This window comes from Populus nigra, chromosome 16 (assembly GCF_951802175.1).
Source record: "Populus nigra chromosome 16, ddPopNigr1.1, whole genome shotgun sequence".
Lineage (NCBI taxonomy): Eukaryota > Viridiplantae > Streptophyta > Magnoliopsida > Malpighiales > Salicaceae > Populus > Populus nigra.
The window spans coordinates 4777162-4792401 of record NC_084867.1 but is presented as its reverse complement, the minus strand read 5'-3'; the positions used below and the strand labels follow the sequence as shown (position 1 = coordinate 4792401).

At 30.0% G+C, this 15240-nt stretch overlaps 1 protein-coding gene across 1 annotated transcript; it reads right to left on the bottom strand.

Annotated features, from left to right (window-relative positions):
- Nucleotides 1-448: 448 nt before the first annotated feature.
- On the bottom strand, nt 449-2220 carry LOC133676332 (E3 ubiquitin-protein ligase CIP8-like). Its single transcript, XM_062097996.1, has 2 exons — nt 1825-2220; nt 449-1515 (listed from the first exon to the last, which is right to left on the bottom strand). The coding sequence occupies exons 1-2, from the start codon at nt 2098-2100 to the stop codon at nt 682-684; spliced, it is 1110 nt and encodes a 369-aa protein (XP_061953980.1). The 5' UTR covers nt 2101-2220; the 3' UTR covers nt 449-681.
- Nucleotides 2221-15240: the final 13020 nt, after the last annotated feature.

Genomic DNA, 15240 nt, shown 5'->3' with positions numbered 1-15240 from the left:
GAACTAAAAGTGCCACACACTTCATTTTTCTCATAAAAATTCAAAAAAAAAAAAAACCATGATTTCAAACTATCGTAATCCTGTAGGCCAGCTGCTTTGCCTAGTCATCTTCATACTAGAATAATAAGAATTTAGCAACCATAAATGTTAATTTATTATTTGACCTAACAGCGAACTAGATTGGTCCTCTTGTATGAATGTAACAAACAAATTGGTCTTCTGGATCACAGTGACAATAGCAGGAACCTCAAATGAGTAACAATTGCTAAACCATGATTCCAGCATGGTAGCCTACAGTAAGAAACCAATTAGCATAGCAATAACAGAGAGTTCTATATCCAATCTATAGGTCCAACCAAACCTCTGACTAAAAAGCTAGCTTTGGAAAGCCTTGAAACTGAACAATCAATCTCAAAAGAAAAAAGAAACCATCAAAGTGAGGAAAATATGAAAGACCAAAGCAAAATCATTGAACAGCATTTACATAGAGAAAAAAAGAGGAAATTTCAAACATTACAATGCAATAATAAAAACAACCTTATGCACTCAGCAAAAATCCATCAGCAATCCCATTATCCTCACAGAGAGAAACAACTCATAGCAACAACAATATCTACATTCTTGACAACCCTACAGATTATAAGGAAATTCAAAATCATCCAAAAGCATACAAATTACACGTCAAAGATGATGGTCAGCAGAAGTTTCAGCCATCTTTCTCTGTTCATAATCTGCATCGTCTGTTGGCAACTCATACCGACAAACAGGACAAGTATTCCTAATCCCCAGCCATGGCACAATGCATTCACCATGATACCGGTGCAAGCAAGGCAACTGCTTCACTCTCTCCCCCACATTTATATCATCCTTGCAAACCGCACAAAGTGCATTATTACTCTCCACATCCTCTTTTGTGAAAACCACTGATGGAAGTTTCTCAACAACAGACTTTGTTGCAGGAGGCTGACCCATCATCGCATTCTCATTCTCTGTAAATTGCCCAAATAACATCTCACTCTCTGCTGTATAAATATAATCATCATGACTGCCAGAATAAGGCTCAGAATTATGGTCGTGGTCCAAGTTGTTAGCATTCAATAAAACCTGCCACTCCAAATGATCCAATCCTCCTACTCTCTCTACACTGACCAAATCCTCAGGAGCAATAAGAGGTGAAATGGAAAGTGAAACAGATGCCTCATCTTCATCAATAAACATACTTAGAACCTCCCTCTCATCAAGACGACCATCCACTTCCTCCCACTCAAAATCCTCATTGTTTTCCCTATGATCCTCCAATTGAAGTGAGTCCCAACAAAGCGGAATTGTAACCCTAGCGTCATCATAGTCAACACCATCACCAAAACTTCCATTCCCTATACTCACATCCAAACCATAATCATCCCCAGAATTAAAATCAATAGCTAAAGAATTCTGATTATCCTCAGAATCCGAATCAGACCCGAACCCAACAACCCGGATTGCATTAGCACGAATACTCACAGTAGACTCAGCCTGACATGATTCAATTCCAGAAACATTCCTCTCAATAAAGAAATCATCATCATCAACAATAATATTACTAACATTATAAACAACATCATTGTCATTACTATTAGAATTAGCGTCTATATTTTGAAATCCAGAATTATCTTGACTATCTAAACTAAACCCTAATCCCAAATCAAGCTCTAAATTATATTCAGAATTCTCCTGGATAACACCGAAACCCGACTCGTTAAGCGAGGAACAAACATCATCATCATCACAAAGCAGTTGGGACTGCTCGACACGTTGCTGAAACAAATCCATAACGAAACTGACCTGGTTCTCGCGGTCTAAGAGATCGGGACCGTTGAGGATAACCGATTCAGGATCTGAAACGGTGTCGTCTTCTTGGTGTGCCAGAGAGTGGATGTTGAAATGGGTGGTAAGCTCAGGTAGAGGAAGGAAGGGGTCGTCGTAGAGAGAGGAAAATAAGATAGGAAAATAAGGGTCTACGGTTGAAGTTTGGCCGTTGGCGTTGGTGTTGGTGTTGGTGTTGGTGTTGGTGTTGGTGTTGGTGTTGGCGTCGCGGTGGCGGAAGGAGATATTTGCCATTTACTTAATTGATTGGAAAATGAAACAAAACTATTTTCTTTCTGTTCATTCGAAAGAGGCAATTTCCAGATGGTGCTGAATTGTGTTGTATGGTAATGGTGGTGGTCTTGCCTGAGTTAAATTATAAATTTACTTAGTTTCCCTACTTTATTGATGCTAATAAATTAGTAATCCTTCAATATACACTCTATTATGCTAATTGGATATAAAGGTTATTTAATAGAATGAGTTGTTTTTTAAAGTATTTTTTATTTAGAGATATATTAAAATAATTTTTTTATTTTTTAAAAATTATTTTTATATTAATATATTAAAACGATTCAAAAATATTAAAAAATAAATTTTAAACAAAAAAAATTAAGTTTTTAAAAAACACGATTTAAACATGTTCTAAAACAAGTTCATAATGTCATATTAATCACGATGCTTAGGTTTTCTTTGTGGAATGGAGCAATTTTTTGCAACACAAAAACAATGCAAGCGTTGTTAATATTTTTCTTACTACAGAAAAATTAGTTGTAAATTAAAAATTTAAAACATATACTTATAAAATAAATCGAGAATTATACGTGTCACAATAAATAACAGCAAATCTATTGATTCAAATTAAAGATTGAGTCGGGAAGTTAAAATGAAGATAATATTAAGGTATTTGATCTTATGTTACGAAGAGTTTTTCTTTTTTTTTTTTATTTAATTATACAATAATTAAATGAAATCGTTAGAAAAGAAATAATTTAAACTCCATTGAAAAAAAAATCTAGTATAATTTATTTTCTTATTAATATATTTTTTTAGAGAGAGAGGAAGAGAGATAATCACACTACATAAATCATATAATCATGATTTATGTTAAAATTTTCACACAGTTTTCTTTGTCTGAGCATCTAAATAGTTCATTTCACCTAGAATATCTGTATAATAATCAATGGAAATTTTAATTTCCCACAACACAACAATTCATTCTTAAATGTTAGGTTTCAAGCCACTCAATCCATTGATTTCTTATAAATCATCCACACTAATTCATATTTATCTAGTAGAATGCACAATTTATATATAACTTATATCAAAATGCAGCTGTATTAACAAACATAATATAAATTTTCTAATTGAATTATATTTCAAAGTCTTAAATTACAATTCGCTTAATTGGTATATTTACGTATTACTACCATTAAGATATTATATTTTACTCAAGCACTAGCCAAGCCTAGTCACCAGTTAAGAGAGATTTAAAAGTAACCCCTAAAAAATATAGAATTGATATGAAACTTTTTGATTAAAAGCTTAACACAGTTCATATTCAATGACTTTAGAATCATTATAAGTCACTAACTACTCATCATACCTTTAGAACACATAAGACATTAGATATGCCAAATTTCTTCAATATTTCATTATATATCTTAGCAAGCTCTTCATTTTTTTCTCAGCCTTCACTCATACTATTAGTCATTCTTTACCTTTTTATAAGTTTTCTACTTAATTTTTTATTTCTTACATTGCATTATTACAAACAACTCACTATCATATAGTAATCACTCTTGTCTCATGAGTCATATGCTCATAAATCCAAAGCATGCAAAATCATAACTTCTTACTTAAAAGTTCATCTTATAGATCTATTCTTTTAAGTTTCATCCTAACAATAACAATAAGTTTTTGATACTTTTCTATTTGAATGCACATTTGATCAGATAATCTTTACTTTTAGTCTATTCCAGTCCTGCTTATTTCGAGTATATTTAACAATTCAAATATCTATGGTCATACCTATCATTTGGGTTAACAAACATAGCACATACACAATTACGACTTAAAAGTATATGCTTTCACATAGTTGGGTTGTCATACTAGCACTACTTTTCCACATTCCAAATTGTCTAAATAACACTTTTCTTTACCTTTACTTCATTGTATAATGTAGAATTGTCATTTAGATTGCTAATTTGAGATTTGAATAAAGTTTGTAACTTTACCCAAAAAGAACCTTGCCTTAAAAACTAAAGTTATATGCAATTGATCACCCTCACCCAACGTTTATAACGAGACGTAAACTAGAAGTATAGATCATAACAAAAGTTTATCAATCTTTCAAAGAGTTTGCAAGTTCAATAGAAAATTTAGTGTGAAAATTACTCAACCACACAAAGAGAAAATGAACCACAATATACGACAACCTTAAATAAAAATTCATCAATCCCACAATAATGTTAACAATTGGTTTATATAGTAGAAAGCTAACCCTGAATTGACTGAATGGATCTAAACTTGATAAATAGATCTGAACACATTAAAAGCCCAAAATAACTAAAATAATAAAATAAAATCTAACCTAAATAAACCTTAAATGTTGCAAGCCCTATAATAAATTAAAAGATAAATAAATAAATAATAACCCAACTAATTCAAACAAGCCTAGAGTTGAATTTTGTAACTTGCTGGCAGAATTAAAGCCCAACTTCAAACGAATAGTTCTCTTATGTCTTAATGAATTAGAAGTTTTACCATATGTCATTGGAAATGTACGAATGCCTACTTTCCAATACAACTAAAATCATATCAAAACAGTAGTGAAAGGTCAAAACTAGCATATTTGAATCTATCTGTATTGTCTGGAAGCTCCCCTACAAGCCTTTCTTGAACACGAATCAAATTAATCAAGATTTGTTCTTCATTATTTGATATCATCTTAAAGTCCATCTTAGCCTATGTATCTTGAAGATGTCCATTAATTGAATCCTTGAACTTATATGCTCTAAGTCTCGTGACTAGACCCAATAAAAATTCTATTGGATCTCTTGGTGTTGAACTAGGATCACATCATTCTCTCTGTCCTTAAAAGGATTTATCCTTAAATCATCACCTACATCAAATAAAGAAAGATCGAATACATTAAATGAAGCATTAATGTATATTTTCTTGGTAATTCCACTTTTTAGGCATTATCATTGATTTTTTTAAGAATTCAAAATGGTATGTCTCCTCTCGGCATCAATTATATCTCCTTTGAGCATGAAATCTCTATTTTATCATATGCACCCAAACTCAATCTCCTGATTCAAATACCATCCTTTTTTTTTTTCTCTTATTGGCTTTAAAAGCTTATTGCTCATCCATCTTTTCAATATGTTATCATACCTTGCTATGAAAATCTTTGACAACCTATGCTTTTCTATTTTCATCAAACCTAACTCTTTCATCAATAGGTAAAGGCAATAACTCTAATGGAGTTAAATGATTAAAACCATACACAATTTCAAAATGAGAAAACTTTGTTGTAGAATGCACACTCTAATTATATGCAAACTTAATGAATGACAAACAATCTTCCTAATTTTTAAGATTTTTTTTTAAAAATAGTTCTCAACAACTGACTTAAAGTTTTATTTACCACCTCAATTTGTACCATTTGTCTAGAATGACAAGTAGTAGAAAATAACAATTTAATTCATAACTTACCCCATAATAATTTTCAAAAGTAGTTTAGAAATTTAACATCTCTACTAGACACAATGCTCCTTGAAACACTATGTAACTGAATTATTTCCATAAAGAAAAGATTCGCTATATTTGTTGCATCATTAGTTTTATGAAATGATATGAAATGCGTCATATTAGAAAACCAATCTACAACAACAGATATTAAATTCCTACCATTTTTAAACCTAGGTAACCCTAAAACAAAATCCATGGATATATTAACACAAGGTTTCTTAGGTATAAGAAAACGTGTATACAAACAATAAGACATGACTGTAGACCTGAGTTTTTTACATGCTATGCATCTATCAGATATTATTTGAACATCCCTTTTCATGTTAGGCCAGAAAAAAAAAATACTCGTGTAACATATCCAAAGTCTCAGTTACCCTAAAATGTCCCATTAAACTACTTTCATGAGCATCACTTACAAGCAATTCACGCATTGAACATTTAGGCACACATAATTTTTTATTCTTAAATAAAAATCTATCATGCTTAAAATACTTACCAAAAGCTTAATGTTTACATTGTTTATACACTTTACCAAAGTCATCATCATCCATATATAATTCTTTCACATGTTCAAATCTTAAAGGTCTAGTGTTCAAGGTATTAAAAAGAACATACCTCCGAGGCAATGTATCTGCAACAATGTCTTCCTTACCTTACTTGTACTTGATGACATATAGAAACGTCTTAAAGAATTCAATCCACTTGACGTGTCGCCTATTCAACTTACTTTGGCTCTTTAAGTGTTTTAAAGATTGATGGTCTATATATATCATAAACTTCTTAGGCCAAAGATAATGTTGTTGTTCTATTAACCTTCTCACTAAATAGGTTATGAGCTATTTTTCCTACATTAAAATTGCTCCAGCATCTACATATAAGACATCACACTCAAAAGTTTTTGTACAGTTAGGTAAAACAAAAAATGGTATCGAAATCAACTTTTCTTTTAAAAAGTTAAAAACATTTTAATAATCATCATCTCATCTAAATCCTATCGTTGTCTTTACAATTTCAATTAATGGTGCAGTTAGAGTACTAAAATCTTTGACAAATCTTTTGTTGACCTTTGGGTCATATATTAATATTTTATGTATTTTGATGATAAAAATTAAATGAAAATGGACTAATGATATACTTGGATGAGATTAAGTTTAAATAGGTTTATATTAAGATCACATCAACAAACATAATAAATTGAATGAAGAAATTCATCAACTAGTCCAAGATGCAAAACAAATGAAGACTTAGTTCTTAAGGTTTCATTTTAATGCTTATTGTTAAATCCTTATATCTTACTTAATAGCAAACTAAAATGAACTCACATACTTCATATTGCATGCATAAATAGGATTGATATACTTTTAATCGGTTTAAGTTTCACTAGGTTTGAAACTACCAAAACTAGTTTCTAAGCTGAACTAGTTAACCATTTGGGCATGCCAAGTAAACTAGTCAATTGTTGTTCATCCGTGATGAACACCTGAGAATTTTGCAAGAATCAGTCGACCAAATGTTATGGTTATTTGAACTGATCGACTGCTTTAGTCGTTAGAAGCATTCGAATAGCTATATACGACTAGTTTCTTTTGAAAACATATGCATAGCTCTCTTTTATGCAAAATAAAAGAAAATTTCTAAACATACATGATAGAAGCTATTCCAAAAGAAAAATCAACTTGAAATGATCAATCCTAACATACTCTAAGTTGTGCTAAATTAAGTCTTTATATTCTAGCACAAGAGTAGAAAATCTTACATTTATTACACTTACACACCTTCAATCATCCTAAGTGTTATTGAGTGAGTTATAAAGATTATAGTTTTTAATTGTACAATCTATTATTTGAGAGAGTGAATCTTGTTGTAAACAAATTATAATTGTAAATACTTGAGAGTTTGGATAAACTCTTGACATTGGTGAGGTATTGTCACTAAGAAAAAAATCTTGAAGAGGAAACATTTTCAAGTGGTGTAATTGCTTCGTGTGGATTCATCAAAGGCATTGTATCTTTCTTTTGGATTGGTAAAAGAGTATAATACTTAAGTACGATTGGTACTTAAGGTGTGGATGTAAACTTGTCGAACCACGTTAAAAACCGAGTTTGCAATCTCTTTCTTTATCTCTTTACTTTAACCACTTTAGTTATATTATTGGTTATTGTATTATATATGCTTAGTATTTTTATTTGCATTATTTGACACAATTAGTGCAACACCTAACTCACCCATCCTTTAGGTGTTATTGTTGCTTTAATCATAGAACAACATCTTCTATAAAAACTTGCTAAACCATGAAAACTTCTTACCTCATTTATCATATTTGGTATAGGTCATTCTTGAATAGCCTTGATTTATTTACCAATAGAATTGTGTTCTTACCTCAATTCCTTTTGCACTAATAACATGACCTATAAACATAATTCTTTCCATGCAAAAATCACATTTTTTTAGACTAGCATATAATTAATGCATATACGTCAAATATTTTTTTAGGTATAAGTAACATTGGAACTGTATAAAGACTCATACTTTCTTGAATGTATCTTTTTGACATCAACTCTTCAACTTACTTATGAAGTTCCTTAGTCTCCTCGGAAATACTTTTATAGGTTGGTCAGTTTGGAATTGATGCTCCTAGCACAAAATCAATTTGATGCTCAATCTTTGAAATTGATGGCAAACCACTAGGGATCTCTTTAGAAAAGATATCCTCAAATTCTAATAAAAAAACTTGAGCAACACTAGGAACAAAAAAAAATTCAATTCATTAAAATTAAAATATGCCTCTTTATACAAAAGTAAAATCATAGGCATATTAAAATAATAGCCATGAGTAAGGTCACTTTGTTTTGCATGAAAATTAAGGTGTTTCTCTAATTTTTCCACACACTCTTCTTTTCTCACCTTTACCCCCCAAATTGTTTAACACTTACGACTCACCTTATTTTCACTCAATCTCACATCCTCACCATTATTTTTCATAAATTCTTGTTCAACTTCCTCAACTCTATTAATCTTCAATTGATCCTTATACACTTTCCTTGGTAAAAATGAAACAAGTGTGTAAGTCTTTCCATCTTTCTCCAAAGTATACCTATTTCCGAACCCATTATATTTAGCCTTCCTATCAAATTGCCAAGGTCTCCCTAAAAGTAGGTGTATAGCATGTATAGAACAACATGACATATAACCTCATTCTTAAACTTTCTTATTGTGAATGAAATTAATACTTGCTTAATCACTCTAATGTTTTCACATTCATTCAACCATTAAAACTTTGTGGTTTAATATACTTAGATGTATTCAAGTTCAACTTTCTAACCAAAGTTGAGTTAGCAACATTAGTACAACTACCATTATCCATTATTATAATACATACTTTATTATCAATATAGCACTAGTATGAAAGATATTCTCCCTTTATTGCTCTACATCCTCTTCACAAACCTGAAAACTCAAAGATCTCCTTGAAAACAAGGATTCTCCTTGCACAACATACTCCACATCACTATAATCATATAGCTTTGGCATTTCCTCCCAGTCATCCTCACTAACCGATTCCACTTATCCATTATATCTTATAATCATAATTCTATTATTTTGACATTTATATGCATAATGTCCAAACCCTTAACATAAAAAACACCTAATATCTCGTTTATGCTTCGATTGAGCAATATTTTCCCCTTTTTTCCTCCAAAGTTTCACAACCCAATTTAGGCTCTCCTAAGTTTATCATTTTTTATACAAAAAATAAAAACAATAAAAGAAAAAAGTAAAAAATATAAAAAGACAAGTGACTTAGTTGGCAAGAATAGACTGGAAAGGGATCTACATGCATAAATTAGAGATGGAGGGACCAAGCTCAATCTTTGACTTTTTTAGAAATTTAATTGCACCCATGAAAGACATAAATGTGAAAAGCAATGGAAATTCAAGGTTAACTTAAATTAATATTTGATGAATTTGCATAAAAATCAAGTTTGATGACTTAATTAGATTTTTAATAGCTTGATTTGATTTAATCATAGGTCTAATTAAAGGTTTAGTTCATTTTATAAATAAATTTTAGGCTAAAATTAAAAGAATTAATTAAGTGTGAAGACTTAATTAAGTCAAATTAATTTTATTAAGGATTTAATTGGTGAAAAATTAAGTTTGGAAGCTTAATTTGAGCTTAACTAAGAAGTTTAAAATTCTAAAGGACCAAATTTAATTTTAACAAGCTTAATTGGATGAAATTAGGGGTGAAATTACAAAAAATTAAAGTTTAGGGGTCAATTAAGGTTCAAATTAAAGAAATCTAGAACCAAGAACCAAAGTGCAACAAACATATAGGTTTAAGGACTAAAATTAATCAAAATTAGGGGTCCATTTGAAATAAATTGAAAGTTTAATGGTTGATTCTTTCATTCAAGTTGTGTCCATGATGTTTGTATTATGATTTAACCATGTTTTAGTTTGTTTTTATATATATGTTCAATTTGCTTTGAATACAAGTTTGTTATATGATTTATTGCTTTGTTGTTAATTAGGTATTTTATGATGATTAATGACATGTTTTTTATGATTGAATACTTGTTTTTTATGCATAGAAAATAGTTTGATGATTATATGAAAAATATAGGACATATAACACTTGGTTATTTTGGTGTTTTTGTTTAGTTTTGGATATTGGTCTTTTTGATGTTCCTTTTGATGTTAAATGGGCTTTTAGATTGATAAAAACAGTATATGTGCATGTTTGTATATTGATAATAGGTTATAGACTTTGATTCCTATGCATTTTAATGTTTACATGTTTCTTGTCATTTCTGAAAGTTTAAGCATAAAAACATGAGTGTATGTGACTTGCATGAATAGGTTTTAGTCCTTTATTCTAGGCTCTTTATGCCTTTTCCTGGATTTAGCCTTTACTGCATTTTTCTGGGTTTTTCATGCTTTCTGGGTTCAGTGTTCTTGTGTTGAGTATTGCTTTCAGTCATTGATTTTTGTGTCACTTTGATTATTTGTTGGCTCTTATACATGTGCACAGTCTTGATTATCACTAATCTAGGATTCTAATGACCTAAAAACATTGAAATCATGGTTTTTAATCTTCGATTCTTTCATTTTAGTTTTTACATAAAATCAATTAAATGTGATGATTAAGTGTTTATTGTGATGATCCAGCCTTAGATTCTTGTTTGAATAATGTTTTCACATGTCTCTATGCCTTTTTTTGGCATAATCTGGTATGATACTGAATCTACGTTTTCTAGGTTTCATCATTGTGTTCTTCATCAAATTAAAAAAAAAATAACTATTTTGGTTTTCAAATTTTCATTTATGTTTCTAGACATTATTTATGGGCTTAGGCTTTGGGCTAGGAAGCCTAGCCTATTAGTTTTCACATGTGAATAATGTTTTCACATGTCTCTATGCCTTTTTTTGGCATAATCTGGTATGATACTGAATCTACGTTTTCTAGGTTTCATCATTGTGTTCTTCATCAAATTAAAAAAAAAATAACTATTTTGGTTTTCAAATTTTCATTTATGTTTCTAGACATTATTTATGGGCTTAGGCTTTTGGGCTAGGAAGCCTAGCCTATTAGTTTTCACATGTGAATAATGTTTTCACATGTCTCTATGCCTTTTTTTGGCATAATCTGGTATGATACTGAATCTACGTTTTCTAGGTTTAATCATTGTGTTCTTCATCAAATTGAAAAAAAAATAACTATTTTGGTTTTCAAATTTTCATTTATGTTTCTAGACATTATTTATGGTCTTAGGCTTTTGGGCTAGGAAGCCTAGCCTATTAGTTGGGCTGAGCCTTTTCTTTTAGTAAAATAGTGTTTAGCATGTTTAATTTTTATCAAAGAAAAAACATAATATTTTGTCCTTAAGGTGTGTTTGCCAAACATAGTCTTAAAGTTTTTTTTCAAGCCTTTGATTTTTAGTTAAAGATGTATTTGGCAAACATACCTTACTGATTTTTCATCAATTTTTATTTTCTTATTTTTTGTGCTTTTTCCAAACAAACCCTCAAATAATTTTCAAAAATTCTGAAAACATTTAGGAACCATATTAAAAGTATTTGTGGATTCCTTGCATATTTTCCAACCATTTTATTTAATATTTGGGCTATAAACTTATACTATAAGATACTGACTTGGTATTAAATTCCTACTTTTTTTTTCTTTAAAATTTCAAAAAAATACAAAACAAATAAAAAATTGCTTATTTAAATAAAAAAATGAAAAAATACATTTTTATTTGTGTGGATACAACCAAATTCTAAATTTTTCATGCATATTTGATAAAAAAAAAATTGTATTTTACGATACTTGAAAAAATACGAAAAAAATCAATTAATAGGTATCACATTTGCCAAAATTTCCAAAATAAAAAACACTACAAAAATCATTTTTTTTTATAAATTTGAGACATGTATTTACATAATTTTTTGGCTTTAGAAACGTTAAGTTTTAGCTTGATAAAGATCTCTTTATCGAGGAGGACTTTTTTTTAATCTTAAATAGATCAATAAATATAAACATGATCTTAGAAAAAAATAATCAATCAATACTACAACTTATCATTGGTAGGGTGTACTAGGGGTGATGTGTCTTTCCAATGCACAACTGGTCCACTTGTTGAGACTCTTGCAGACCATTAAGTTTTCTAGTAACCACAATATTAAGTGGCGACTCATAAACCCTTCAAATCATATTTTTATGATTTATCACAACACATTCAAAACCCCCCATCAATCTAGGAGCTAGATCCACCATTCGATGTCGTGAACGCCATGACAACATGGTGAATCCACCAGGGATATCTCTAGTTTGACTAAGCTTTGTTGATTGTTTATTTTTTGTGCCTTATTTTTATTTGTTGGTCTAGGTGATATAATTTTAGCATGTATTTTTCTTTATATATTGTTCATGTATAAGTACATTAAATATGGATTCATGCCATCATGTATTTTAAATTTTATGAGTATAAACCCAATTCTAACTTAAGTCGGAGATTATCAGTTTACTTTATGAGTTTTAGTTGGGGTTCATATTTGTAAAATATCTAATTATGATCTGAGTGTTTACTTGGTAATAGCAATCATAATCTGCTCTAACCATTACTTGTAAACTCCTATACTATCTTCACGAAAGGTAATCACTGAGTAGAACATAGACCCATTTTGAGATGATAGCAAGCCTACTTCATGTATTAACTAAAACCAATCTTTAGGATGTTCGACTAAAATCTACTTTATGATGTTTGCCTTGCAGATAATTCATTTTTCATATTAAAAAAAAAAACTAAACATATATTCTAAATCAATTATCATAGTATTATGACTCACCAACCCGTGCTTTTATTTTTGTCTCGGTGTATGCCAGTCTTACTTGATATTTTTTAAAAAATTGAAATCTCTTCTATTTGCAAACCTTAAAGTAGCTAATGATTCTATCTTCCATCTAAGGAATTACTCATGCTTGATCAAGGCAGAATATATACACGATTGGTTTGAAAAGAATCTACGTGAGAGACAGATGAAGCGTAAATTAGTAATTTTGGAGGCCACTCAATTAAAATTCTACCTAATCTAATATCAAGCAATGAGAATGTGTTTAGATAGTTTAGATTTGAGTAATAAAATGTAATGGTTAATAATAATAGGAAGGGGAGCTCTAAGAATATAGATCAGAAAACCCTTGATACTCTTGCTTGCTGCCATTTATAAGATGATGGGTGATCTATGAGAGCTAATAATGCTGCCACTCTTCCTCGCTTTATTAGAAAACCCATCATTTTTTTTTATCACGTGAGAGAGTTATATAACCTACTTCCTTTAGTTTAGTAAAAATAATTAATCAGTCATCATATTTAGGAATAATTTTTAAATTAATTTATAACCTAATCCTTTTAATTCATTTTATGTATTTTTTTGTATACTGAAATACATAATTACAGGAAGAGAACCTCTTCTATACATTTGACATTTGTTTTTAGCACCTGAGCACTGCCATACAATAGATTCTCCACAATCAGCCTCCTTAGGATGCATCTCTCTTGAGTTGCCTCCAAATTGAAAGCTTCATCACCAAGTGCAGTGGTATCCAAACCAACACTCTCTTCCATCCAATAGCTTTATTGGGGACACCAAAATGACCTTCAAGAAGGTTAAGGATTGAGGAATGATTAGTACTTAAAAGTGCATTCTCATTAAGGTTTTATATCATCATATTATACTTAAAGTATCATTAAATTCCCTAACTTAAACATGTTTTATAATAACAAGTCTGATAATATAAGATAGTTTTAATTTATGGTAAATGCTCATTTTAAATGAAGACATATCTCATAATTCAAAGGATTGATTGATGTGATTAACTATTAAAAGTGAAAGGACAAAAAACAGGTTAATTAAGCTTAAAAAAGTGATGCTGGTTCAATTCAAACTGAAACATTATTCAGTCATTGGGTCATATCTGAGACTGTAGATCTTGGATTTAAGTCTGATTAATATGGCTAGAAAGCTAAGACATAAGCCTAATACATTCATGAGGAGTCCAAGACTCAGTTCTGCCATTTTGAAGATCAAATCTTAGCAACAAGAGAGAAATCTGAATTTGTCCTGTAGCCCAGACATTGTTCAGTGTTCAGCTCATATCTCGAGTTTTAAAAGTTCAAATGTACTCATTCTTTTTTGGTGGAAATTTGAGATAGATTCCTACAACTTTAATGGAGACTACTTTGCCAAATTCGGATTGTAGCAGTGCCAGTGTGTCCATAAAATAAATCCATACCTAAACCACCAAGTCTACTAAGCCAATAGTTGGCTACTAAATCAATAGTTGATTGCCAAATAAATAGTTCTTTTTAGCCTATAAAAGGAGACATTTGCCATACATTTATGCATCTTGGTTTTCAAATCAAGGTCATTTTCTTGCTTTCTCTCTTTGTAATGTTCAAGTTTTCTTTCATGTTATATTAATCTCTTGTCGATGCTTTTCATTTCCTTTCATATACTTAGTTAACTTATATCATAACTATATTCTTCTCTTGTTTATTTATGTTTCTCTTCTTCATAATGTTTAGCTAAGTTTAATTTGTTACGGTGAAAAGGTTTCACTAATGGTGTTAGAATATGTATAATATAAACTCAACATAGATTTCAATGTTTATATCCAAGAAAGTTTGTTATTAATATGTCTTATCTTTTTATCTTACTAATTCTTAATACCTTGCTTGTTAAATGATTAATCTAGATTTGTGTTGTATAACACTTGATATAATAAATGCTTGATCCTTCATAGTCTTCGGCCGACATCGTTGTTATGAGAGGAACTTGATTTGTTGTTAACATAAGTTAGCATAATGAATTCTTGATAATATTTAAAAGTATGGTGTTACTAAAATAAGATAATTAATATAATTATGTTAAAAATTTATAATGAACTATTAATGATAAATCATCCGATTAGAACTTTATTTGTGTGTGGTTTCCAGTTGAGTAATAAAAAGAGTTTATACTATACTTATTTCTAATACTATTAGTGGATCCTCCAACCTTGACAATTGTTTTTATTATTGTTTAATCTTCATATTAATCTCACATCTCAAAGATTTTTTTAACTCTTTGTTAAAT

Bases quoted from the DNA above. Each gene is read 5' to 3' on its own strand.
- LOC133676332 (XM_062097996.1), bottom strand. From the start codon at position 2,100: ATGGCAAATATCTCCTTCCGCCACCGCGACGCCAACACCAACACCAAC. The intron at 1,516-1,824 runs GTCAGTTTCGTT...GAATCATGTCAG, and splicing joins TCTTAGACCGCGAGAACCAG to GCTGAGTCTACTGTGAGTAT.